General features: G+C 43.0%; 1 protein-coding gene and 2 pseudogenes across 1 annotated transcript; all 3 read right to left on the bottom strand.

Annotated features, from left to right (window-relative positions):
• Nucleotides 1–2,155: 2,155 nt before the first annotated feature.
• Nucleotides 2,156–16,371, bottom strand: LOC118654590 (annotated as a pseudogene).
• LOC118654591 lies at nucleotides 11,768–12,737 on the bottom strand (annotated as a pseudogene).
• LOC118654592 (enhancer of rudimentary homolog) lies at nucleotides 13,627–14,180 on the bottom strand. Its single transcript, XM_036305979.1, has one exon. The coding sequence runs from the start codon at nucleotides 14,122–14,124 to the stop codon at nucleotides 13,810–13,812; it is 315 nt and encodes a 104-aa protein (XP_036161872.1). The 5' UTR covers nucleotides 14,125–14,180; the 3' UTR covers nucleotides 13,627–13,809.
• Nucleotides 16,372–23,493: the final 7,122 nt, after the last annotated feature.

Below are 23,493 nucleotides of genomic sequence, written 5' to 3'. Positions count from 1 at the left end.
AACGCGGACTGCCTCACACTCACATTCTCTAGTTCCTTCTCAGTGTGCACGAATTTCGTGTACTGGGCCACTAGTCTAAAAATAGCAGAGGTGACCTACAGAATAAGAGACTGTCTAAGAGTGACCGAGTAGTTCCAACAGCAGTTTTCCAAAGGAGGGATTGCTATGCTTCAATTTCACGATTAAAATGTAGTTCAAATTGATTATTTGTTGTCAGTAGAGATCAATATTAATGGCTTCACCTGGTCTAAGAAGCGCATAATACACCACACCTTCCCGATACCACCAAATGCAGAACCTTGTCTTCTTTCCTAAGTGATTTGGCCTTGCAGTCGATGTTGATGGTTGACCTGTATCAACCCATGATTTTGTGTGTTTGGGATTCTCAAAATAAATCCACTTTTCATCTCCAGTCACAATTTGATGCAAAAAAGGCTTTCTTTTGTGCCATGGAAGCAACATTTTACTGATGGCTTTTCGGTTTTCCATTTGTCTTTGGTGTGGAACCTATTTTCCATCCTTTAAATTCTTTCCCGTTGCTTGTAAACGATCAGAAATTGTTTGCTGAGCAACGTTTATTCTTTCTGCAAGTTTTTTTCGAGTTTGACATGCATCTTCAGTCAATAATGCTTGTAATTGTTGGTCTTCAAACTTTTTCGGGTGACCTGGATGTTCTTTGTCTTTCACATTGAAATCATCACTTTTAAAGTGTTTAAACCAGCGTTCACAAGTATCTTGAGATGGAGCATGTTTACCTTAAGCTTCCCAAAGTATATGATAACTTTTAGCAGCACTTTTCTTCAAAATAAAGTAATGTATTAAAAACTTCCTGCAAATGCTCTTTTTTTTGGCACGAAATTCGACATTTTTAAGCGTAAAAATATCTATGATATTAACCCCTTCAGCAAATTTGACATGAAGTTTTTTTTTTTGTTTTTTTTTTGTTTTTTTTAGATATATTTTACTGACCTTCCACAGAGAGGAAAGAAGAGGGGTAGAGAGCCAGAAACATTGATGAGAGAGAAACATCGATCAGCTGCCTCCTGCACACCTTCCACTGGGAATGTGCCAGCGACCAAGGCACATGCCCTTGGCCGGATTCGAACCCAGGACCATTCAGTCCGCAGGCCGATGCTCTGTCCACTGAGCCAAACCGGTTAGGGCTGACATGAAGTCTTGAAGCTTGCTGTTAATACAACAAAACAGCATACATATCAAATTGCATATATATCAACATATGTGTAACTCCATCTCTTGAAAAAAACCTACATTATTAACTGGTACGCCTAGTATATGTGTTTTCTTGTGCGAGTACCAGGCAGTTTTGAGAACAGTGGTTTTCTTGCTTCTTGAGGTAGGCCTGTAATGCTATGCACTTCCCTCTTAGAACTGCTTTCACTGTGTCCCATAGATTTGGAGTTGTTTGTTCATTTTCATTTGTCTCAAGGTAACTTTTTTTTTTTTTTTTTTTTTTTTTTCCGATGCAAAAGCAAAGAGTCATTCATTTCAAACCTAGGTTTGGCTCCCCTGCCACACTCACCGATGCAACGGTAAGCTCCAGTGGCCGAGAGAGAGAGAACTCTGTGTGGAGAGAGGTTTTATAGGGGTTTGGGGTAAGGGGAGGAGAAAGGACTGTGGGCCCTGCTGATTGGCCAGGCGCGAGTACACAGGATGTGGTCATAGTGATGGCGTGCACTTCCCTTGACTATCTTCCGGGAAGAAGCTTGCTGAGCACATGGCCAAGTTAAGATGAAGGGCATAGCCCTTACACAAGGTAACTTTTGATTTCTGACTTGATCTTATTCTTGACCCATTCATTATTTCATAACACGGTATTTAGCCTCAATATGTTTGTGTGTGTTTCCAGGTTTTTTCCTTGTAATTGAGTTCCAGTTTCATACCATTGCTCTGAAACTTGAGTTAATGTAAACCTTGCTCAAAATGTTATGAAAAAACGTACATGTTTTTACAAGGCAGGTTATGGCAGGACACGGGCTTCTTCCCCTTTGGGTGGCCTCAGGAGACGGAGCTTGAGGAGTCTCACATATTTGTGTCTCTAGCTCCTCACACCACCCTTCCCACCCCATCCCCCAAGAACCAGCAGTGCTCTGTGCACTAGTGAGTGCACTCATACCCCCATTCCCTGGGGAAACAGCTAGTTGACCTTTGCCATTTTCTTCACACCTCTGGAGGAGGGAACCAGGATCAGCCAGGCCTCTCCCTTGTAATTGTTTGCCCCCATGAGCCAGACCAAAGGGATGCTGCTCTGTACAGGCAGAGTCCAAGGAGGTGTCTTCTCTTCATATTATTGCTATTCACACCATCAGTGCAATTCTTCATCAAAGTGATGACTTCTTGATGGGAAGCTGACAGATCTGGATGATTCTGTTTTTCGTTAGAAGATTTTGCTCTTTGGCTTCCATCAGGTTTTCGAAACACAGCCGCATAGCCTGCTGCTTCTCTGGAGTCAGGCTGTTCCAATGCTGTTCCTTAGGTCAGAAACATACTTTTCATTAGGAAGTATTAAGCCAAGGAGGGAGTGGTACATAGACCACTGGTTCCTGCAGTCTTCAAAGATGATGATGCTCAGCACCGTTGATAGCATCTGCTGGATCATCTCTGCATGTTGCTGCAGAATATGCAGAAAACGGTCACTCTCCCGGTGCAGGGGCATTGTCGTCTTTGTGTTGCTATGCAACAGCTGCTTGCAGAGGTTATGTCATGATGTGGTCCAGCAGCCTGTGCATACCATTGGGGTGGCCACCTGTGCCTAGGCGTGCCCGCGGGCTCCCGGGACCTTGCGGCGGAGAGTAGAATGGGAAAGGAGCGAGCGGAGAGAGGGAGGTTTGGAGGACTTGGCAGAGTAGGAGACTGCTGGACATAGAGCAGAGGGAGAGAGAGGGTGGGATTGGAGGGCACTGTTCCCTCGGTCACCCCAGCTTCCTGATCACAGCTGTGGAAACTGACAGCAGGGAGGAGGAAGTTCCATTCCCTCAGAATCAGTCAGAATCAGCCTTTGGTCAGACAGTTCTCAGCTGCCTGACAGCCAAGACCCTCATTCACCTGCATCTCAGACCGTGACAGTAGAGAGGTGGGACTATGTCTGAAGAACAACCGCTGAAACAACGTAGCTCTGCAGCTGAAAGAAGCCGGCGTTGTTGACAGAATACGTCTGCCGAGCAGCGTTCGTATGATCTTGAAAGGAGGCGGGGCCCGCAACAGAATGTATCTGAACACTAGCTACTGGAGAAACGTCACTCTGGGGCCAAAAAATACCGGCGTTATCAACAGAAAATGTCTAAAGACCAATGTTTCTTTGAAGTTGAAAGGTGGTGGTGGTGACGACAGAGTATGTCTAGAGAATAGTCATCAATACTGGTAGGAACTGCCTTCTCAGCAAAAATGGAGTACATGAGGATGCAATTCTTGAACATAGTCGTGGTGGAATGACTGTTTGATGTGAATTTTGCCTATCACTAAATTTCTCTGATGAAAAACCACCCGACGGGAAATTTACTCGATGTTGTAGCAAAGGGAAAGTCTGTCCAAATGATACACATTTTCCAGATTACCCAGCATATGTAAAAAGATTAATGACAAATGAAGATTCTGACAGTAAAAATTTCATGGAAAATATTCGTTCCATAAATAGTTGTTTTGCTTCCATGGGTGCAAATATTGCATCGCCATCAGGATATGGGCCATACTGTTTTAGAATACACGGACAAGTTTATCACCGTACTGCAACTTTACATCCTTTGGATGGTGTTTCTCAGAAGTTTGCTCAACTCTATATTTTGGATACAGCTGAAGCTTACAAGGAAAAGATTAGCAATGCCAGAAAACCAGGGATGCCCAGAAAGAAAGACTCATGATCAACATCAACAACCTCGTGCATGAAATCAATGAATTAACAAAATCGTACAAGATTCTACATGAGCTAGAAAAGGAAGCCCAATCTGAAGCAGCAGCAAAAGGTATTGCTCCCACAGAAGTAACGATGGCAATTAAATAGGATCGTAACAGTGACCCAGGTAGATATAATTCTCCCCGTGTAACCGAGATTGCTGTCATATTCAGAAATGAAGATGGAGAACCTCCTTTTGAAAGGGACTTGCTCATTCATTGTAAACCAGATCCCAATAATCCAAGTGCCACTAAAATGAAACAAATCAATATCCTGTTTCCTACCTTAGATGCAATGACATATCCTAGTGGTCGGCAAACTCATTAGTCAGCAGAGCCAAATATCAATAGTACTTCTTCAAAATAGACTCGCCCAGGCCGAAAACCGACTTCTGTGCATCGGCCGCGAAGTTACAATCGCATTGTACGTGCGCCTGCACGTGGTATTTTGTGAAAGAGCCACACTCAAGGGCCCAAAAAGCCGCATGTGGCTCGCAAGCCGCAGTTTGCCGACCACGGACATACCATGGTGTCAAGTACAGTTAGTCCTTCAGATATGGAAGAGAGAATATACATGATTGTATGAGGTTCCAGGCTTGCAATAAAGTTGTGGTCCTGTGTCAGGCCTTCCAGTAGTGAATAGTAAGACTGACTGAGCTTAGGGTAATTCAGGAGAACACTTTAGGCAATAGAGAGGAGTAGCTTGATGAAGGTCTGGAGAGCGTTGTCTAGGGCATTGTCTCCATAGAGATAGAAGATCCCAAAGTTGACATTGTTCCCACTGAGTAGCCTTCAGCATGGAGACGCAGATGGGGATGCCCTTAAGCTCCAGTGTATAGCGTTATCTTTTTAGAACTCTCCTAGTGTCAGCATGTGATTGCCATACATTGTTATCATCTTGCTAGTTTCTCTGAAGTGTAAGATGCCACTGGGGAAAGAGACATCAAATGGGAGTTGCTTGGATTTATTATGGATGAATTCAGCCATCAGCTTGAGCACAGATGTGGTACAGGCTGGATCACGGTGCCATAGCTCAAATGCCGACTGGAGAATTGGCAAATAGGATGAGTATATCCATTAAAACAGCATCGTGAAGCTGGTCTTGGCATTGAAGGTGAAAGCTATCCCTCTCAGGACTCTTACCAGGCCAACTAGAGTTTGCTTTGCCTCTTGTTCATTGAAACTATTTGTCCTAAACATCTGGGCCACAGCCTCAAATGGTGCTGTGAGTGGCAGCATCATTTATTCATACTGATCTTCATCCTCTCCTTAATCCACCATGAGGAGATGCCCTAAGGCTGTTCAGAAGGTGGTCTGGCACTGCATGTCTGTCAGGTTGGACTGATTGTTAATACCCAAAAATGGAAAGTGCTTGCTCATGTGCTTGTTTACTAAGCTTCACTAGTTTCCTTACTGTACTGTATCCAATGGAGAGGTCATTGGGACGCTGTAGCATCTTACAGGTGATTGGTTCACAACGGCCCCAGTACTGTAGGTTGGTGAACTTTTTTTCTATGATGCTGCTTAGGTCCTTGTTCTCATCATTCAAACCAGAACTTCCAAGAGTCGGCAGTACAGCTTAGAGAATTTTTTTTTTTTTTTACAGGTTTCTTTAGATTCTCTATATTTTCCTGAGACAGTTATGGTCATTTATATTTTTTCTAAGAATATATTTTGATTAAGTTTATAAATGTGTTGATTCTTTTTTTTTAAATTAAATCTTTATTGTTCAGATTATTACATTTGTTCCTCTTTTTTCCCCCCCATAACTCCCCTCCTCCCAGTTCCTGCCCTACCCTCTCCCCTCACTCCCCACCCTCTGTCCTCATCCATAGGTGCATGATTTTTGTCCAGGCTCTTCCCGCATCTCCCACACCCCTTTTCCCCCCAAGAATAGTCAGTCCATTCCCTTTCTATGTCCCTGATTCTATTATAATCACCAGTTCATTTTGTTCATCAGATTATTTATTCACTTGATTCTTAGATTCACTTGTTGATAGATGCATATTTGTTGTTCATAATTTGTATCTTTACCTTTTTCTTCCTCTTCCTCTTCTTAAAGGATACCTTTCAGCATTTCATATAATCCTGGTTTGGTGGTGATGAACTCCTTTAGCTTTTCCTTATCTGTGAAGCTCTTTATCTGACCTTCAATTCTGAATGATAGCTTTGCTGGATAAAGTAATCTTGGTTGTATGTTCTTGGTATTCATCACTTTGAATATTTCTTGCCACTCCCTTCTGGCCTGCAAAGTTTCTGTTGAGAAATCAGCTGACAGTCGTATGGGTATTCCCTTGTAGGTAACTGAGTTTCTTTCTCTTGCTGTTTTTAAGATTCTCTCTTTATCTTTTGCTCTTGGCATTTTAATTATGATGTGTCTTGGTGTGGTCCTCTTTGGATTCCTTTTGTTTGGGGTTCTCCGCGCTTCTTGGACCTGTAAGTCCATTTCTTTCACCAGGTGGGGGAAGTTTTCTGTCATTATTTCTTCAAATAGGTTTTCAATATCTTGCTCTCTCTCATCTTCTGGCACCCCTATAATTCTGATGTTGGTACGCTTGAAGCTGTCCCAGAGGCTCCTTACACTATCCTCGCATTTTTGGATTCTTTTTTCATTCCGCCCCTCGGGTTGGGTGTTTTTTGCTTCCTCGCATTTCAAGTCATTGACTTGATTCTTGTGCTCCTCTGGTCTGCTGTCGGGAGTCTGTATAATATTCGTTATTTCAGTCCGTGTATGCTTAATTTCTAGTTGGTTCTTTATCATAACATCGAGGGTCTCATTAGTTTTCTTGTAGATCTCATTAAGTTTATCGGCGGCTTCTAAACAGTTCTTGAGAGACCTTAAAAGTGTGGTTCTGAACTCTATATCTTCCATTGACAATTTTGTCCTGTTTCTTTGTCTCCGCATTTTGTTATGCTTTCTTGGTGCACCCCCTAGTGGTCTTTGTGCGCAGTCTTGTAGTTAAGCCTTGATTGTTGTAGCTAATACCAGGGAGGGTTTGACCTCCAGGCCAAGTGGCTGTGAGAATCAGCTGTGTCTGCAGTGAGAGAACTTCTGTCCTCTAGGGAGGTGCTAATCTAGCCTTTGCCTGAGGCTATCCGGCAAATGCCTCTGTGCAGGGCACAGGATCAACAGGGTGGGCCGGAGAGAGCAGTTATGGCGGCTCTCAGTCCTGTCCTCAGGGGCTCTGCGTCTCTGAGTCCCAGCGACCGCTGCAAACCTTGGAGAGAAAGCTGCACTCGCTCTGACCGAAGCCAGACAGTCCCGCTTCTCCCGTTTGAGTCTGGGTCCCTAAAGTCTCGCCCGTATCTGGAGCTCAGAGTCTGCAACTCCCTCCGGATTGAAAACGCCAACCGCGCCCTCCGCCGCCAGCCCGCTCCGCGCTCTCCGCTCCTCAGAATTTGACTTCAGCACTGCGCCGCCTCTGAGTGTCCGTATGCGTTTCTCTTTCCTCCTAGTTGTAGGACTTCCACTCAGCCAGCGTTTCTGTGGTTCTGGGTGATGTCCATTCCGTCTTTTAGTTTCACTTTTGAAGTAGTTGTTCAAGGCAGCAAACTCCGCCGTTAACCTATGCCGCCATCTTGGTTCTCCCAGCTTAGAGAATTTTTTAATCTGGTTTCACAACGTAAATCTTACGAAACTGTTCAAAAATCTCAGCATGGCCAGTTCTGGCTTCTCCTTTCCCGCCTGAGCCAAATGAGAATCTGTTAGGTTCATCAGCTGGAGCAACCAATAGATGCTCATGCATAGCGTCTTGCTCCTTCAGTGGTGTCAAAAGAGACCCAGCCACCAATCACTGCACCAGTGATGTAAACCAGCAATGTCAGCCTTTCCTCCTGCACTGCAATACCCATTGGGCTTGCGGTGGTACTCTGCAGCAGCTCCTGATAGGACTGGGCCTACTGGTCAAACAGCTGCACAAGGAGCGTATGTGTCTTCTTGTATTCATAACGCCCAATTGTTGACAGTTGGTTTAACTTCCGCTAGAGCAGACCTGTATTTTCCAGGGCTCTTTCAGTGCATCTCAGTATGATGTGCACAGATTCAAAAGAGCCTTTGGTGACTCCAGGAGTATAAGTTTCTAGCATGTGGGGCTCTGTGGTTTTCACGTATGGCACAGAGGCTGCTGGCCGCTGCTGTAGGTTCAAGAGATAGTGTACACTATTTGGGGCAAATTCCCAGTGCTATAGACTGGTCACTGTGAAGTTAGCTATCACTCGGATGACCTCAGGATAGTTTTACACCTTTACTAATTCTCCTAGTTGATAGTTACTTTTCAGTTGGGCCAGTTATCTGCAAAAATGGCAATTGTATGGGTCTGATAAACTCTGTGGATTTTCCAGTATTCCTTTCACACCATCAATAAGACAAGAGAGAAACTTAGTCCTGTTTGCATTGTTTAACAGGCATCTTCAAACTTAGGTGATCTGCACTAAGCAGGATAACCTCAGAGGTGAAAATGAAGGAGGAATGGAATGATACAAGTTAAAAAAAACAGCTGCAAAGTTGAAGAATCTCAGAATTCTGATCCTCCAGATGGTGGGAATATGTACTGTGCACAGGTCATCTGAGGACTCATCAGTAGATGCGCCAATGAAATCAGAGTGTAGGCAGTTATGAGTGAGTTTGAGCAGTTGCATGAGCAAACTATGCTGACTTTCATCATTCAAGTTTAGATTCTTTCCTGAAGCCTGTTTTTAGTAAATTGCAGGAAAGTGTGAAGATATCAAATAATGATGAATCTCAGAAAGAAGAGGCTATTTTTCTGTGCTTGGTTAAATAATGGGTGGTGTCTGCTTGATTAATTTCATCAGCTAGCTGAGATCAAATTGTGACGCCAATGATGCAGTATTCAACATTATCCTGTAAAAACCTTGTGACGTCTGTGATTACATTTCTGAAGACATAGTCCTTCTGACAGGCAAACTAGCCCAGTTTTTTGATTCTGAAATATAACTGAAGTAGTGCCCTGGTGCATGGATTTGTGCAGATTAAAAGGAAGTTAATTAGAAGGTGGACGGAGGGGCAGGACTGGGCGAGATGGGCCAGACACGCCCTGGAGCCAACCTCCGGTGGTTCCCCCTGGCCAGCTGCACCTGGGGTGGTGCTGTGGCTCGAAGGGCATCTGCAGAGTGAATTTGGTCCCTTGGCCTGGCCTGTGGAGGGCCAAAACTGGCAGCCTGACATCCCTGAGGGGTCTCAGAGTGCGAGAGGGCACTCTGCAAAGATGCTGTCGCTCGGCAGCTCCTGTGTGGAGCGTCTTCCCCCTAATGGTCAGTGCGCATACTAGCTGGTTGACTGGTTGCTTAGCCTTTTATATATATAGACTAATGTTGTAAATGCTTCCCTCCACGTCCCGTGTGGTTCAGGGTTCAGGATCTGGAAGAGGAGCCGCTCACAAATGAAAGAGAAGAGACAAGAGATAATTTGGAAATATTGGGGTGCCGGGGTCCAGGCCCAGTGGTCCAGGGGTTCCCAAAGGTGTGGACGGAGTCAGCGAAGAATGTTTTACACATAGACAGTGTTCAGAACTCTCTAGCTCTCTTTGGTCTCCGTGGATCTTCCTGTGCCTGGCTGAGGCCACAGAGAGAGATCCCGAGGCAAACTGAGCCTTTATTTTATAGTCAGAGGTAAACAAGGTAGTGGTTACCATAGTTACACAGTTCTTGTGAGTTTCACTTGTTTTGGCCACTTTCTGCACTTCCCTCAGTCCATTCGCTTCCCAGATAAGATCTGGGGAGCGTTATAAGGTCAAGCCTAATTATGCTAAGAGGACTGTGCCCTCTAAGCTGGGACTTGTTTGTGACTTTGCCAACAGGTCAGTCCGAGGCTTAAGCCTATATTGGCTCCTCACATCTCACCCTTCTTTTTATTATTAAGCTACTATAATGAAAGTTAAACCCAAGCATCAAGAACAAAAAGCTACCATAATGAGAGTAAAACTTAAGCATCAAGAACAAAAAATGTTTAAGTCCCAATTTCAATGTCCAACAGTTCTGAGTCCAAGTTTCAATGTCCGACAGTTCCTTATGTGTACATGTCAGCAATGATATTTCAGTTCTGGATGGTGGACAAATGGTGGCAATGCAGATCCGACCTTCTCTGGTTTGATCCTGGGCAACCTGCAGCGATGCACAGCTGCTGACTGCTAGCATGGCAAAGCGTCCTCAGCGTCTTCCATCTCTGGATTGTTTTTCCTCTTCATGGTTAGAGCATTCCTGATAATTCCTCTCTGTTGCAGGAATCCACATGGTCTTGGAGTTGTTTTCTGAAAATATACAAACATATTCTCGACCAAAAGTTAATAAAGGAAATTTTACTTGGGATCCTTTTTATATTTGCCCAAATGATTTTCCTTTGGCTTATTTTGACACCATGTATGTTTTTCATGGGTGTCTTGCTGTTAGCATTACAAATGGAAAACAAATTTTTTCTAGATGTAAATTAGTTACATGATATTTTTCCTTACATGGTATTTTTCTACTATTCCCCCTTTTTTGATTTAATTATTAGGAGGCTTTTGGAAAAATTTTTATTTTTTAACTAAAGAACATTCATTTGTTTTCCACTAAGACTTTATCTTAGCACATAATTAAACTGTCACTACCCTCCACCCCAACTTGAAGAAGGGTTAGTACAGTGAATGTTATAAAGCAGATATGAAGGATTGGAATCAACATTAACTGACAAAGAAAAACTTCTTTTTTTTTTTTTAGTAAATCTTTATTGTTCAGATTATTATATTTGTTCCTCTTTTTTCCCCCCCATAGCTCCCCTCCACCCAGTTCCTACCCCACCCTCTGCCCTTACCCCCCCACTGTCCTCGTCCCTAGGTGCACAATTTTTGTCCAGTCTCTTCCCGCATCTCCCACATCCCTTTCCCCACCAAGAATAGTCAGTACATTCCCTTTCTATGTCCCTGATTCTATTATAATCACCAGTTCATTCTGTTCATCAGATTATTTATTTACTTGATTCTTAGATTCACTTGTTGATAGATGCATATTTGTTGTTCATAATTAGTATCTTTACCTTTTTCTTCTTCCTCTTCTTAAAGGATACCTTTCAGCATTTCATATAATCCTGGTTTGGTGGTGATGAACTCCTTTAGCTTTTCCTTATCTGTGAAGCTCTTTATCTGGCCTTCAATTCTGAATGATAGCTTTGCTGGATAAAGTAATCTTGGTTGTAGGTTCTTGGTATTCATCACTTTGAATATTTTTTGCCACTCCCTTCTGGCCTGCAAAGTTTCTGTTGAGAAATCAGCTGACAGTCGTATGGGTATCCCCTTGTAGGTAACTGGGTTTCTTTCTCTTGCTGCTTTTAAGATTCTCTCTTTGTCTTTTGCTCTTGGCATTTTAATTATGATGTGTCTTGGTGTGGTCCTCTTTGGATTCCTTTTGTTTGGGGTTCTCTGCGCTTCCTGGACTTGTAAGTCTATTTCTTTCACCAGATAGGGGAAGTTTTCTGTCATTATTTCTTCAAATAGGTTTTCAATATCTTGCTCTCTCTCATCTTCTGGCACCCCTATAATTCTGATGTTGGTACGCTTGAAGTTGTCCCAGAGTCTCCTTACACTATCTTCGTATTTTCGGATTCTTTTTTCATTTTGCTCTTCTGGTTGGGTGTTTTTTGCTTCTTCGCATTTCAAATCTTTGCCTTAATTCTTGCGGTCCTCTGGTCTGCTGTTGGGAGTCTGTATAATATTCGTTATTTCAGTCCATGTATGCTTAATTTCTATTTGTTTCTTTTTTTTTTTTTGAAGTCCACTTTTTTTAATGTACAAAAACGTATGAGTAGAAACAAAAGCAAATTAAACATTATCACATATGTTTACACCGCTATCTAGGTTCTTCATATCAATGTTACTATTCAAACAATAGGAAGCAGGTGGCAATTTAGAGGGTGGGAAAGAGATAAAACAAAAAACTTCTTCTACCATGTTTTTTCTCGACTGTGCAGAGCTGTGCTCACAGAGACGGCTTCTTTTACTTCTCCACTGTGCAGAAATTCAGTTGTATATAAAATTGAACCTGCTCAGAAGCTGAGGGAGACTAGAAATGATGGGTCCATATCCGCGTGCGTTGTCATACAATTCAAACAACAGTGCGGCTACCAGCTTGTAATTTTTAGGGACTGCGAACAAGGCTTTCTCTTGAAGTTGAACCAAAAACAACTTCTTATGTTCCTTCGGTTTTGTAATATGTGCAGGAATATATGGATACTGAGGAGGTTCAAATTTGGTCTCCACCAGTTACTAATGCAGTCATCAATGACCCAGTCTTGCAGGACTCCATCTTGACGACCTCGTATCTCTGTCATTAAGCGTTTTAGTCCTTCAGCTTCGTCTTCTCCTGGGTTAAGTTCACCACCCGGTAGTTTGAAGAAAGTTGTTCCCAGCTGTAGCAGTAGCACATGGGGTAGTCGGTGCTCATGTACAATCAGAACCCCTTCTACAGTCCTCCTCATTCCAATTTTATCAAATTCCTCCCTCATGCGTTGAAATCTGGCTGCAACAGAGCTGTCCTTCTCATATAGGGGCTCTTTTGTACCAAAAGTATAATTGGTAAGAGGGTACAGGTTGATGGTGCGCTCCAAGGTGAGGGGCTTGGTCTGCTGGATGTACTTGTTGCCGAACTGGTTGATCCCCCGCGGCCAGCCGGTTTGCGAGCAATTGGGCGGCACCACGTACATGCTGGCGAGGACTGGTGGCGAGCGGAAAGCGGGGAGAGGCAGGGAGACTTCCCCGGTGCAGGCAGCGGTTGTTGGCGTCCCACTCAGCAGCCGCGGCCCGCTATTAACGTGAAAGCGCTAGAGCTCTAGTTGGTTCTTTATCACAACATCGAGGGTCTCATTAGATTTCTTGAGGATCTCAATAACTTTATCGGCGGCTTCTAGACAGTTCTTGAGAGACCTTAAAAGTGTGGTTCTGAACTCAATATCCTCCATTGACAGTTTTGTCCTGTTTCTTTGTCTCCGCATTTTTTATGCTTTCTTGGTGCACCCCCTAGTGGTCTTTGTGTGCAGTCTTGTTGTAGTTAAGCCTTGATTGTTGTAGTTAATACTAGGGGGATTTGACCTCCAGGCCAACTAGCTGTGAGAATCAGCTGTGTCTGCAGTGGGAAAACTTCTGTCTTCTAGGGAGGTGCTAATCTAGCCTTTGCCTGAGGCTATCTGGCAAATGGCTCTGGGCAGGGCTTGGGCGGGGCGGGTCGCACTGGATCAACAGAGCGGGTGGAGGGAGCAGTTATGGCTGCTCTCAGTCCCGTCCCCAGAGGCTCTGCCTCTCAGAGTCCCAGCAACCACTGCAAACCTTGGAGAGAAAGCTGCCCTCGCGTTCCGACCGATGCCAGACAGTCCCGCTTCTCCTGTTTGAGTCTGGGTCCCTAGAGACTCGCCCAGAACTGGAGCTCAGAATCTGAGCCTCCCTCCCAATTGAAAACAACAACCGCGCCCTCAGCTACCAGCCCGCTCAGCGCGTACCTCTGCACCTTTGTATTTTCCGCACTGCGCCTCCTCTGAGTCTTGTATGCTGTTCTCTTTCCTTCTAGTTGAAGATTTTCCCCTCAGCCAGTCTTCCTCTGGTTCTGGGCAATGTCCGTTCCGTCTTTTAGTTGTATTTGTGAAGTGGTTGTTCGAGGCAGCTAACTCCGGTGTTTACCTATGCCGCCATCCAGAAAAACTTCTTAGTTAAGTCATCATAACAATGTTTAAGTAAAAAAGAAAAAAGGGGGTGATGGGAGTTCAGATTGAACAAGATCCTCACATATCATCTAACACATTCAATCCTGGCTAGAGTGTACCAAAATGGAAACAGGATTACTATAATACAAAACTTCACTACAGACAGCTGTACACACCTGTGTTCCAAGCCCACCCCCAACCCCCAAATGCTTCCAACACAACTATTTCCCGGCCTGTTGGGCCTGTCGACGAAGGAGCATGTAGATCTTCTCTTTAATCCAATCTTTGTTATAAGGCTGGTAAGTCTGGGTATCAGCTCGGTAAACAAGACAGCTGTAGTCCACCAGATCATCAATAAAATCAAACAGCTGGCTGATATCATATGTGATAGAGGGGCTGTTGGGATTCATTCTCTTCAGATGTTCTTCATACATTTTACAAACGCCTTCCATGCACTCATTCACTGATTCATAATCAGCGTAAGTTCTGCCTTCTGGTCTCTTGGTAGGCTGTACCAGCAAAATGGTGTGAGACATCGCGCCAAACTCTTTCACTGCAGCCGCCGCCGACACTCTGCCACACACGAGCTTAACCACAATGCCGCCAACAGCCCTGGAAAAATTTTTATAATGTAGTCTAGATACCTTTAAATTTTTAATTTTTTTTGCACAAAAATACGACTGCTTTAGGTTCATTGCATGTTAAGCAATTTTACCATGAAATGAAAATTTTGGTTAATAGTATGTATTTCAATTAAACTCGTTACTGTCAAATTTAATACTCTAACAACAATCTTAGTTTACACTGTAAATATTAATGGAAAGGATTATTTTGCATCCTTGAGAAGGCCCTGAGCATTCCTGGTGTTAGGCTGGATTTAGATATAGGGTAGCTGCTGTCAGCCAAGTCTCTGTTGTCTGGAGCTGATCGTGGGCTTTGTGTGCGGTGAAATATCTCCCACCTTTACGGTGAATTCTTCCCCACCTTTATGGTGAAACTTCGTTTTTTTACTCTAGGCGAAGCCTTCACTTCCAGATTTCCCATCGGGCGCCAGATGTTGTAAATGCTTCCCTCCACGTCCTGCGTGGTTCAGGGTTCAGGATCTGGAAGAGGAGCCGCACACAAATGAAAGAGAAAAGACGAGATAATTTGGAAATATTGGGGTGCCAGGGTCCAGGCCCAGTGGTCCAGGGGTTCTCAAAGGTGTGGACGGAGTCGGCGAAGAATGTTTTACGCAGAGACAGTGTTCAGAACTCTCTAGCTCTCTTTGGTCTCCGTGGATCTTCCTGTGCCTGGCTGAGGCCACAGAGAGAGATCCCGAGGCAAACTGAGCCTTTATTTTATAGTCAGAGGTAAACAAGGTAGTGGTTTCCATAGTTACACTGTTCTTGTGAGTTTCACTTGTTTTGGCCACTTTCTGCACTTCCCTCAGTCCATTAGCTTCCCAGATAAGATTTGGGGAGCGTTATGAGGTCAAGCCTAATTATGCTAAGAGGACTGTGCCCTCTAAGCTGGGACTTGTTTGTGACTTTGCCAACAGGTCAGTCCAAGGCTTAATCCTATATTGGCTCCCCACAGACTAGAGGTGGAGTCCCTCAGCCTGGCCTGTGGGGGTTGGGCTAAAACCGGCTCTCTGATATCCTGAGGGGTCCCAGATTGCGAGAGGGCACAAGCCATGCTGAGGGACCCCACTGGTGCATGCATTTGTGCATTAGGCCTCTGACATCCCATGATGGGTCTAGGGTGCAGGTGAAGCAGATTCGGGGCCCACAGTTCCCCAGCAGCAACCTTACCCATGGCTGATTCTGTGAGGAATCGGGCTCCCTCCTCTACTGGTCAGAGTGTCTGCTCCCTGGTGGTCATTGCACGTCATAGCTACTGGGCAAATGGTCGAACAGTCGGATAGTTGCTTAGTCTTTTATATATATAGACTACAGGCCCGGTGCATGAAAATTCGTGCATGAATAGGCCTTCCTTCCCCTGGCTGCCAGCACCGGCTTCCCTCTGGCATCTGGGACCTGGGCTTCCCTCCTGTCTGCTGGCAGACACCCGGTACCTGGGCTGCTTCCCTCCTCCAGCCGCCAGCAGGCACCCAGGACCCGTGCTGGCTTCCCTCTGGCCCTGGCTTCATCAGGGAGGACATCCGGAATGATGTCCAGAGGACGGCCGGTCTAATTAGCATTTTACCCTTTTATTATTATAGACTAGAGGCCCCGTTGCATGAAGAGATTCATGCAATAGGCCTTCTCTTCCCCTGGCTGCCAGCACCAGTTTTCCTCCAGCACCCAGGACCCAGGCTCACTCCAGCCAGGGCCTTCAGTCTTCGCTCCACTGCTTTGTGCCTATGTATGCAAATTAACCGCCATCTTTGTTGGGTTAATTTGCATACTCTCCTGATTGGCTGGTGAGCGTAGCGGAGGGATGGTCAGTTTACATGTTTGTCTATTATTAGGTAAGATAATTGCTTGTGTCACTGAAGTAGCCAACTTTGGCCGAGAGGGAAGGTAGTTGAGCACATAGTTCCAAAATCTATTTTGTTGTTCCACTGGTGGAGGATTGTTTCTGCGTGATACAAGCTTTGTGAGGCTTATACCTGCCAATAACTGGGAATATGATCAACTCCCTCTTTTGAGGAGTAGCTCACACTTGTTTAGGAAATCAGGGCTGTTGGTGAATTCAGCCAAGCCTTTCTCTGCCTGGAGTGGAGTGGTTGTATCTGTGGTTTCATACGGCTGTTTGCACAGATTCTCTAGCTGCACCAGGCTCTGTACATGATCCACCATTTTGCTCTACAGGATCCTTCAAGGTGGTGCCCTAGTTGTTTTGACACAATGCCAGGATTATTATAGTTTCTTTGCTTCCTGACATAAAAAGATGATGCAGGCTTCTCTTTATATATTGTCTGATCTTGCTCTTTCTCCAAAAAGTCCTTGTTCCTTTTAGTGGGAAATGGTATTTAGAGATCACATTCTGGGTCCTTGGGAGGGGGGTGCTCATTATGATTGGGCAAATCTTTCTTATTTAATAGTATATTCTTCTTACCAATGATTAAGATAATACGTAATCATTTGGAAGATACAAAAATAACAGAGACCATCTCTTTATACTTTGATCTACCTCACATAGGTGGAATCATATGGTTACTTGTCTTTTAAAAGTATATTTTATTATTGACTAGAGGCCCAATGCACAAAATTTGTGCACTGGATTCTGCCCTCACAGCTCCTCGCAGTCTCAGCTGGCCCTTGTAGCCCTGGCTTCATCAGAAGGTTGTGTGGGCAGTCATTCTGCTGTTCTGTCTAATTAGCATATTAGCTTTTTATTATATAGGATTTCAGAGAGAAAGGGAGAGGAAGAAAGAGATAGAAACATCAAAGATGAGAATCATCAATCGGCTGCTTCCTGTACTCCCCACATTGGGGATCGAGCCTGTAACCCAGGCATGTGCCCTGACCAAGAATCAAAACTGTGACCTCCTAGTTCATAGGTTGACACTCAACCACTGGGCCACACTGTCCATGCTGGTTATTTGTCTTTTTTTAACTAGCTTACTTAACTGAACAGTGTCTCAGGGGTCATTCTCATTGCAGCATGTATCAGAGTCTCCTTCCTTTTAAAGGCTGAATAATATTTCATTGTATGCACAGACCACATTTTGTTTTTTCATTCTTCTCTTAATGGACACTTGGGTTGCTTCCTCCTTTGGACTTTGTGAATAATGAATGCTGCTGTGGAAATGAGGGTGCAGATTTCTGAGATAATGGTCTCAGTACTTGTGTATTTTTACAGTTTACTTTAGTATTTTGCTTGGTTATTTAGCATTACAAAAATCTTACATAGATAAATACTTGGCAATAGTTTGTAATATCTTGCCATAGAGTCTTATGACTCATCTGAATGTCAGCTCATCTAGAGTCCTGTAAGAGGAATTTTGAGACACTTAGTTCCAAAGTTAATTATTAGGAAAACCTAAGAAGCTGTTCTTTTTAACCACTAAGTGTACAACTTGGATAGTTAGTGAGTTTCTAGCCAGTTAAAATCTATCTGATGGCACAATTTCTGATATTGTTCAAAGGAGTCTTTGACCTTTCAATGTCCTTTTGTTCTAACATGTTCCTAAACTTTCAAAACAATGAAGTAGTTTTGTTCTTGTTGAAGAGTCTATTTTGTTTCAGTTGACATTTATTTTCAGTTTTTTAACTTGGTAATAGTGTAACTCTATTGCTAACCTAATTTGCTGGACTTATTAAATATCCATTTAATAAATGTTGGACTTTGGGTGGTAAACACACAATACAATATACAGATCACATATAGAATAGTACACTTGAAAGCTATATACATTTTATTAACCAATGTCACGCCTATAAATTCAATAAAAATTAAAAAACAAGAACAATCTGGCCAGTGTGGCTCAAAGGTTGAGCATTGAACCAGAATGTCAGGGTTCGATTCCCAGTCAGGACACATGCTGGGGTTGCAGGCTTGATCCCCAGTAGGGGGCATGCAGAAGGCAGTCAATCAATTTTTCTCTCATCATTGATGTTTCTCTCTCCATTCCTCTCTCTGAAATCATTAAAATCTATACTAATAATAGCCTAGGGCTGTCACGACTGGCTGGACGATCAAAGAGCAGGGGGGTCCGCAGTGGGGGCAGGGCTGTGGCAGATGTCTCTCCGCACGCCTGTGCCGGGGGTCTGGTTCAAGTCCCTGATTGTGAGAGGGTGAGTGAGAATGACATAGGCTAAGGGACCAGCAGGGGGTAAGTGGGGGTGGAGTCAATCTTGGATGAGCAGGGAGGTGAGGCTGCACAGAGGGAAGAGCCCTGCCCAGGAGGCCTGTGGTCTGGGTATGGCAGCCATAGGAGGGATTAGTCCTGGGGATGACACAGGACTTTGGTGTTGTAGAAAGAATAACTTAAGCCATCGAAGATCAAACTGTACACCCCAAATGCTTTTTCTTGGATGGTCCAGGTGGTAGTGGGAAAACATCTATTTATATAAAAACCCCGGGTGTTCGCCCATCACGTCTGAGGCTCGACCAACCTGAAGGAAGTCAGTCCTGCAGGTGTCGCCTTAGCAACTGCTTCGCCCTCCCCAAGCTGTTTCCGGTAATGGCAAGGTTTGAGGCAGGAACCGGCCCTTGGAGGGTGGATGCACTGAGTTCTGGGTCGCCTAGCCAAGGGCTGTGCCCTCCCCACCTGTTTCCTGCAAGGGTGAGGTTTGAGGCAGGAACCCGCCCCTGGAGCATGGACGCACTGAGTCCTGGGTCGTCTTGCCAAGGACTGCGCCCTCCCTGAGCTGTTTCCCACGAGGCCTGAGGGAAGAACCCACCCTTGGAGTGCCAGGAGCCCCCAGCGGCAATCAGTCCTGAGTTGCCAAGGCAGAGGCCATGCCGTGGTAGAACTCTGGGTCTGGCCCAACAGGGGGCATGGCCAGCCTTCAAACCAGACCCTGACAGGAGGGAGGAGAGAGCCCCATTCCTCATGGAATCGACAGGTGGCCAGCTTGCTATCAGGGACCTGCCAGCTAGGAATCCTATTCACCTGCATATCTGTATAAAGTTTTAATAGATTATATTAGAGGTTTTGGTGGTACTGTTTTACCCACAACGTTTACAGGAATTGCTGCAAATTTACTTCTTGGTGGAAGTACCTTTCATTCCCAATATAAATTACCAATTCCATTAAAGGAAACTTCAATTTCTAGACTCGATATAAACAAAGAAGTTGCTAAAACTATTAAAAAGGCTCAACTTCTCATTATTGATGAATGCACTATGGCATCCAGTCATGCTATAAACACCATAGACAGATTACTAAGAGAAATTATGAGTCTGAATGTTGTATTTGGTGGGAAAGTTCTCCTTCTTGGAGGGGATTTTCGACAATGTCTCAGTATTGTACCACATGCTATGCGATCGGCCATAGTACAAATGAGTTTAAAGTACTGTAATGTTTGGGGATGTTTCAGAAAGTTGTCTCTTACAACAAATATGAGATCAGAGGATTCTGCTTATAGTGCATGGTTAGTAAAACTTGTCGATGTAAACTTGATAGCAGTTTTCATTTAGGAATGGATATTATTAAAATCCCCTGTGAAATGATTTGTAATGGATCTATTATTGAAGCTACCTTTGGAAATACTATATCTATAGATAATATTAAAAATATATCTAAACATGCAATTCTTTGTCCAGAAAATGAGCACATTCAAAAATTAAATGAAGAAATTTTGGATATACTCGATGGAGATTTTCACACATATTTGAGTGATGATTCCATTGATTCAACAGATGATGCTGAAAAGGAAAATTTTGCCATTGAATTTCTTAATAGTATTACTCCTTTGGGAATGCCGTGTCATAAATTAAAATTGAAAATGGGTGCAATCATCATGCTACTGAGACATCTTAATAGTAAATGGGATCTTTGTAATGGTATCAGATTTATTACCAAAAGATTTCGACCTAACATTATCAAAGCTGAAGTATTAACAGGATCTGTAGAGGGAGAGGTTGTTCTGATGCTAAGAATTGGTTTGTCCCCATCTGACACTGGGCTCCCATTTAAATTAATTCGATGACAGTTTCCCCTGATGCCAGCATTTGTGATGACTATTAATAAATCACAAGGACAAACTCTAGACAGAGTAGGCATATTCCTACCTGAACCCATTTATGCACATGGTCAGTTATATGTTGCTTTCTCTCAAGTTCAAAGAGCATGTGACGTTAAAGTTCTAAGTACTTTATCACAAGGGAAGTTAGTCAAACACTCTGAAAGTGTTTTCACTCTTAATGTGGTGTACAGGGAGATATTAAAATAAGTTTAATCACTTTATCAGTCATTGTTTGCATCACTGTTGTTTTTATATCATGTTTTTGTTGTTTTCATATCATATTTTTGTTGTTTTTATGTCATGCATCTGTTATATTCTTTTACTGTTTATTAATGAATTTATAAATTATTTTCATATACATTTTACTAATTTACTTTCATCTCTCACACTTCTATTATAGAGAAAGGGCAAATAGCAGTATTAAAATATTTCCTCTAATTAATTCCCTTTTAATGTGCAGGAATTTTGTGCATTGGGCCTCTTAGTAAAAAATAAAACAAGAACCCAAAACCCCACAATGCTTATGGGATATTCATGCCAGGTCCACAATTCACAAATAATGAAGACAATAGATATGATTCTCAGCCTCGTGGAACTCACAATTTAGTCGAGTTGATGAATAATAAATAAGTAAACAATTAGGTAAATAATTGCAAAAAATGGGGCTTTATGATGGAAAAGAACGGTAAGAGAGAATAAGGGTGACTGCTTTAGATTAGTGGGCAGGGAAGGTGACTTTTAGGATGAACCCAGATGGCAAGAAGGAATTCGCCATTTGAAATTATTCTAGACAATTGCAGACAGTGGGAATAGCATGGATAGTGGTTCTAAGGCACGGAAGAGCTTGGTGTGTTTGATAAACTGAAAGACCCATGTGGCTGAACCATGTTCAGTGTATTTGTTTTCTATTGCTGCAGCAACAAAGTACCACAGATTATTACAGTTCTGGACATCAGAAGTCTGACATGAGTCTTAGGGGGATAAAATTAAGGTGTCAGCAGGGCTGAATTCCTTCCGCAGGTTCTAAAGGAGAATCAGTCTCCTTGCCTTTCCTAGCTTCTAGACTAGAGGCTCCCTTTCCTTTTCTCGTGGCTGCTTCCTCCATCTTTGAAGCACGTTTCTCAAACCTCTGGTTCTGTCGTCACATCATCACTGACTCGATCTTCCTGCCTCCCTCTTAGAGGGACCCTTGTGATTACATTGGGTCCACCTGAGTAATCCAGGTTCATCTCATCTCAAGATCCTTAACTTAATCACATCTGCAATGTCTCTTCTGCCATGCAGAAGAGATTCCCAAAAGATTTGAGGGGCCATTATTCTGCCTGCCACATTCAGAGAGTGGAGAAATGAGAAAGCTATATAAGTGAATGTATCATATGCTTTTTCAGGGATATTTTAGTGGAGTTTTTATCCACTAATGTTTATTGTATGCTTTTTTAACAAAAAGACCCCACAACACTGACTTAAACAATATAGAAGTTTATTTCTCTTTCACGTAATGTTCCAGTGGAAAGCCAGTCAAGGTCTGAAAGGGTAGCTCTGTGCCACAAGGTCATTCATAGCTCCAGGCACGTTCTGTCTTGTTGCTCTGCCAGCCTCAACACTTGGCTTTCTAGCCATGGTTTGAGGTGGTTATGAGTCCACAACCATCAGCCAGTGGGAATGTAGTACCATAGGGCAACACACCCATTCTTTTTATAGGCATGACCCAGAAGAGGCACATAACATTTTCACTGACACCCCATTTGCCAGAACTTCATTGTACCTGGTTGCAAGGGAGGCCGGGAAATGTAGTCTTCAGCTAGGAGGTAATGTATCCAGCCAAAAATCAGGTGTTCCATTATTAAAGGAAGGAGGGGGAAATGGAAATCTGTCTCTGAATCAGATTCCTTCATAAAAATGCTGATTTCTTGTTTTACTTGGAAAAAATTGGTACTTGCTCCTTGTCGTGAGACAGTTATGGGCCTTCAATATAAAGAAGGAAATTATACTTGCTGCCCATGTAATTATAAAACACCTCTGTAAAGTCTGTAATTTAAAGTCTGCTCTGTAATAAAATTGACAGTTTGTATGGCATTATTCAACTCTATTTTGAAAGATGCTGACATCTTGTTAATGGTTAGAACTTACCTAAATAGAATAAGAACTATTGTCATTGAAAACGTTATGGCACCAGCATTGATCAAAGCCCACATTTGCCCAGTTTATTCAGTAAAGAGCTCACTACTTTATTACTAACATTTTGGTAATAAACTAAGACATCAACCTACTTAAAGAGACTTATATTCCTGTTGAATAAGTGATAAGTGGTTTACATACTAAAAGTCTTCTTAATAGTTACCTGGAAGAACATATATAAAAATAGGCAAAGAGGAGAAAGACACAAATCTATATTCTTAGGCAGGTGAATTGTAGATTTCACATAATGGCCTTTGAACAGGTTCATCAGATATGTAATTTCTTGGATTATATTCCGGTTATTTCAGATAATGGTACAAATTATATGTTTGGAGCAGTGGACTTATATACCATTCATTCAGTAAATATCTGTTGAGTGCCTACTATGTATCAGGTGCTATTCTAGGTGCTTATAGCACATCAGTGAATAAAAGAGACAAATGTTGCTTCCCATCATGGAACTTCCATCTATGTTGTAATATCAGTAGATCAGGTTTTACTAAGCACTTTTTATAAAAATGTGAACTTTAAAAATGGAAATATGCCATATGTACGGAAAAGTGCAGAAATCATAACTAGAAAGCTTAATGGGTTTTCATAAAGTGAACAAACCAGTGTAACCAGAACCCATGATACTGTTTGTGCTGCCTCACTCTCTGTTTCCAGGGAGTAACCACTATTCTGGGACTTCTAACAACATCTATGAGATGTGTCTACTTTTAAACGTTATGTAAATGGAATCATACAGTACATGATCTTCTGTGGCTGGATCCTTTTACTCAACATTATGTTCATGAGATCCATCAGGTGGTTTATGTAATTACAGTTCATTTCTCCTGACTGAATCATGCCCCATTGTGTGAGCATACCACAGTACTCTTATCCCTGCTCTCCTATTTTTGGCAGCTATGAATAGTGCTGTATAAACATAATTGTACATGCTTTTCAGTGGGCATTTGTATGCATTTCAGTTGGGTATATAAATAGACATGGAATTGCTGCCTCATAGCCAGTTGTTATGTTCGACTGCAGTAGATATTGACAAAGAGTTTTCCAAAATGTTTGAACCAGTTTACTCCCCCCCCCCTCCAGAAATGTAGGAGACTT

Source organism: Myotis myotis, unplaced genomic scaffold, assembly GCF_014108235.1.
Source record: "Myotis myotis isolate mMyoMyo1 unplaced genomic scaffold, mMyoMyo1.p scaffold_m19_p_4, whole genome shotgun sequence".
In the NCBI taxonomy this organism is placed as follows: Eukaryota; Metazoa; Chordata; class Mammalia; order Chiroptera; family Vespertilionidae; genus Myotis; species Myotis myotis.
This window is presented reverse-complemented; position numbering and strand designations above follow the sequence as displayed.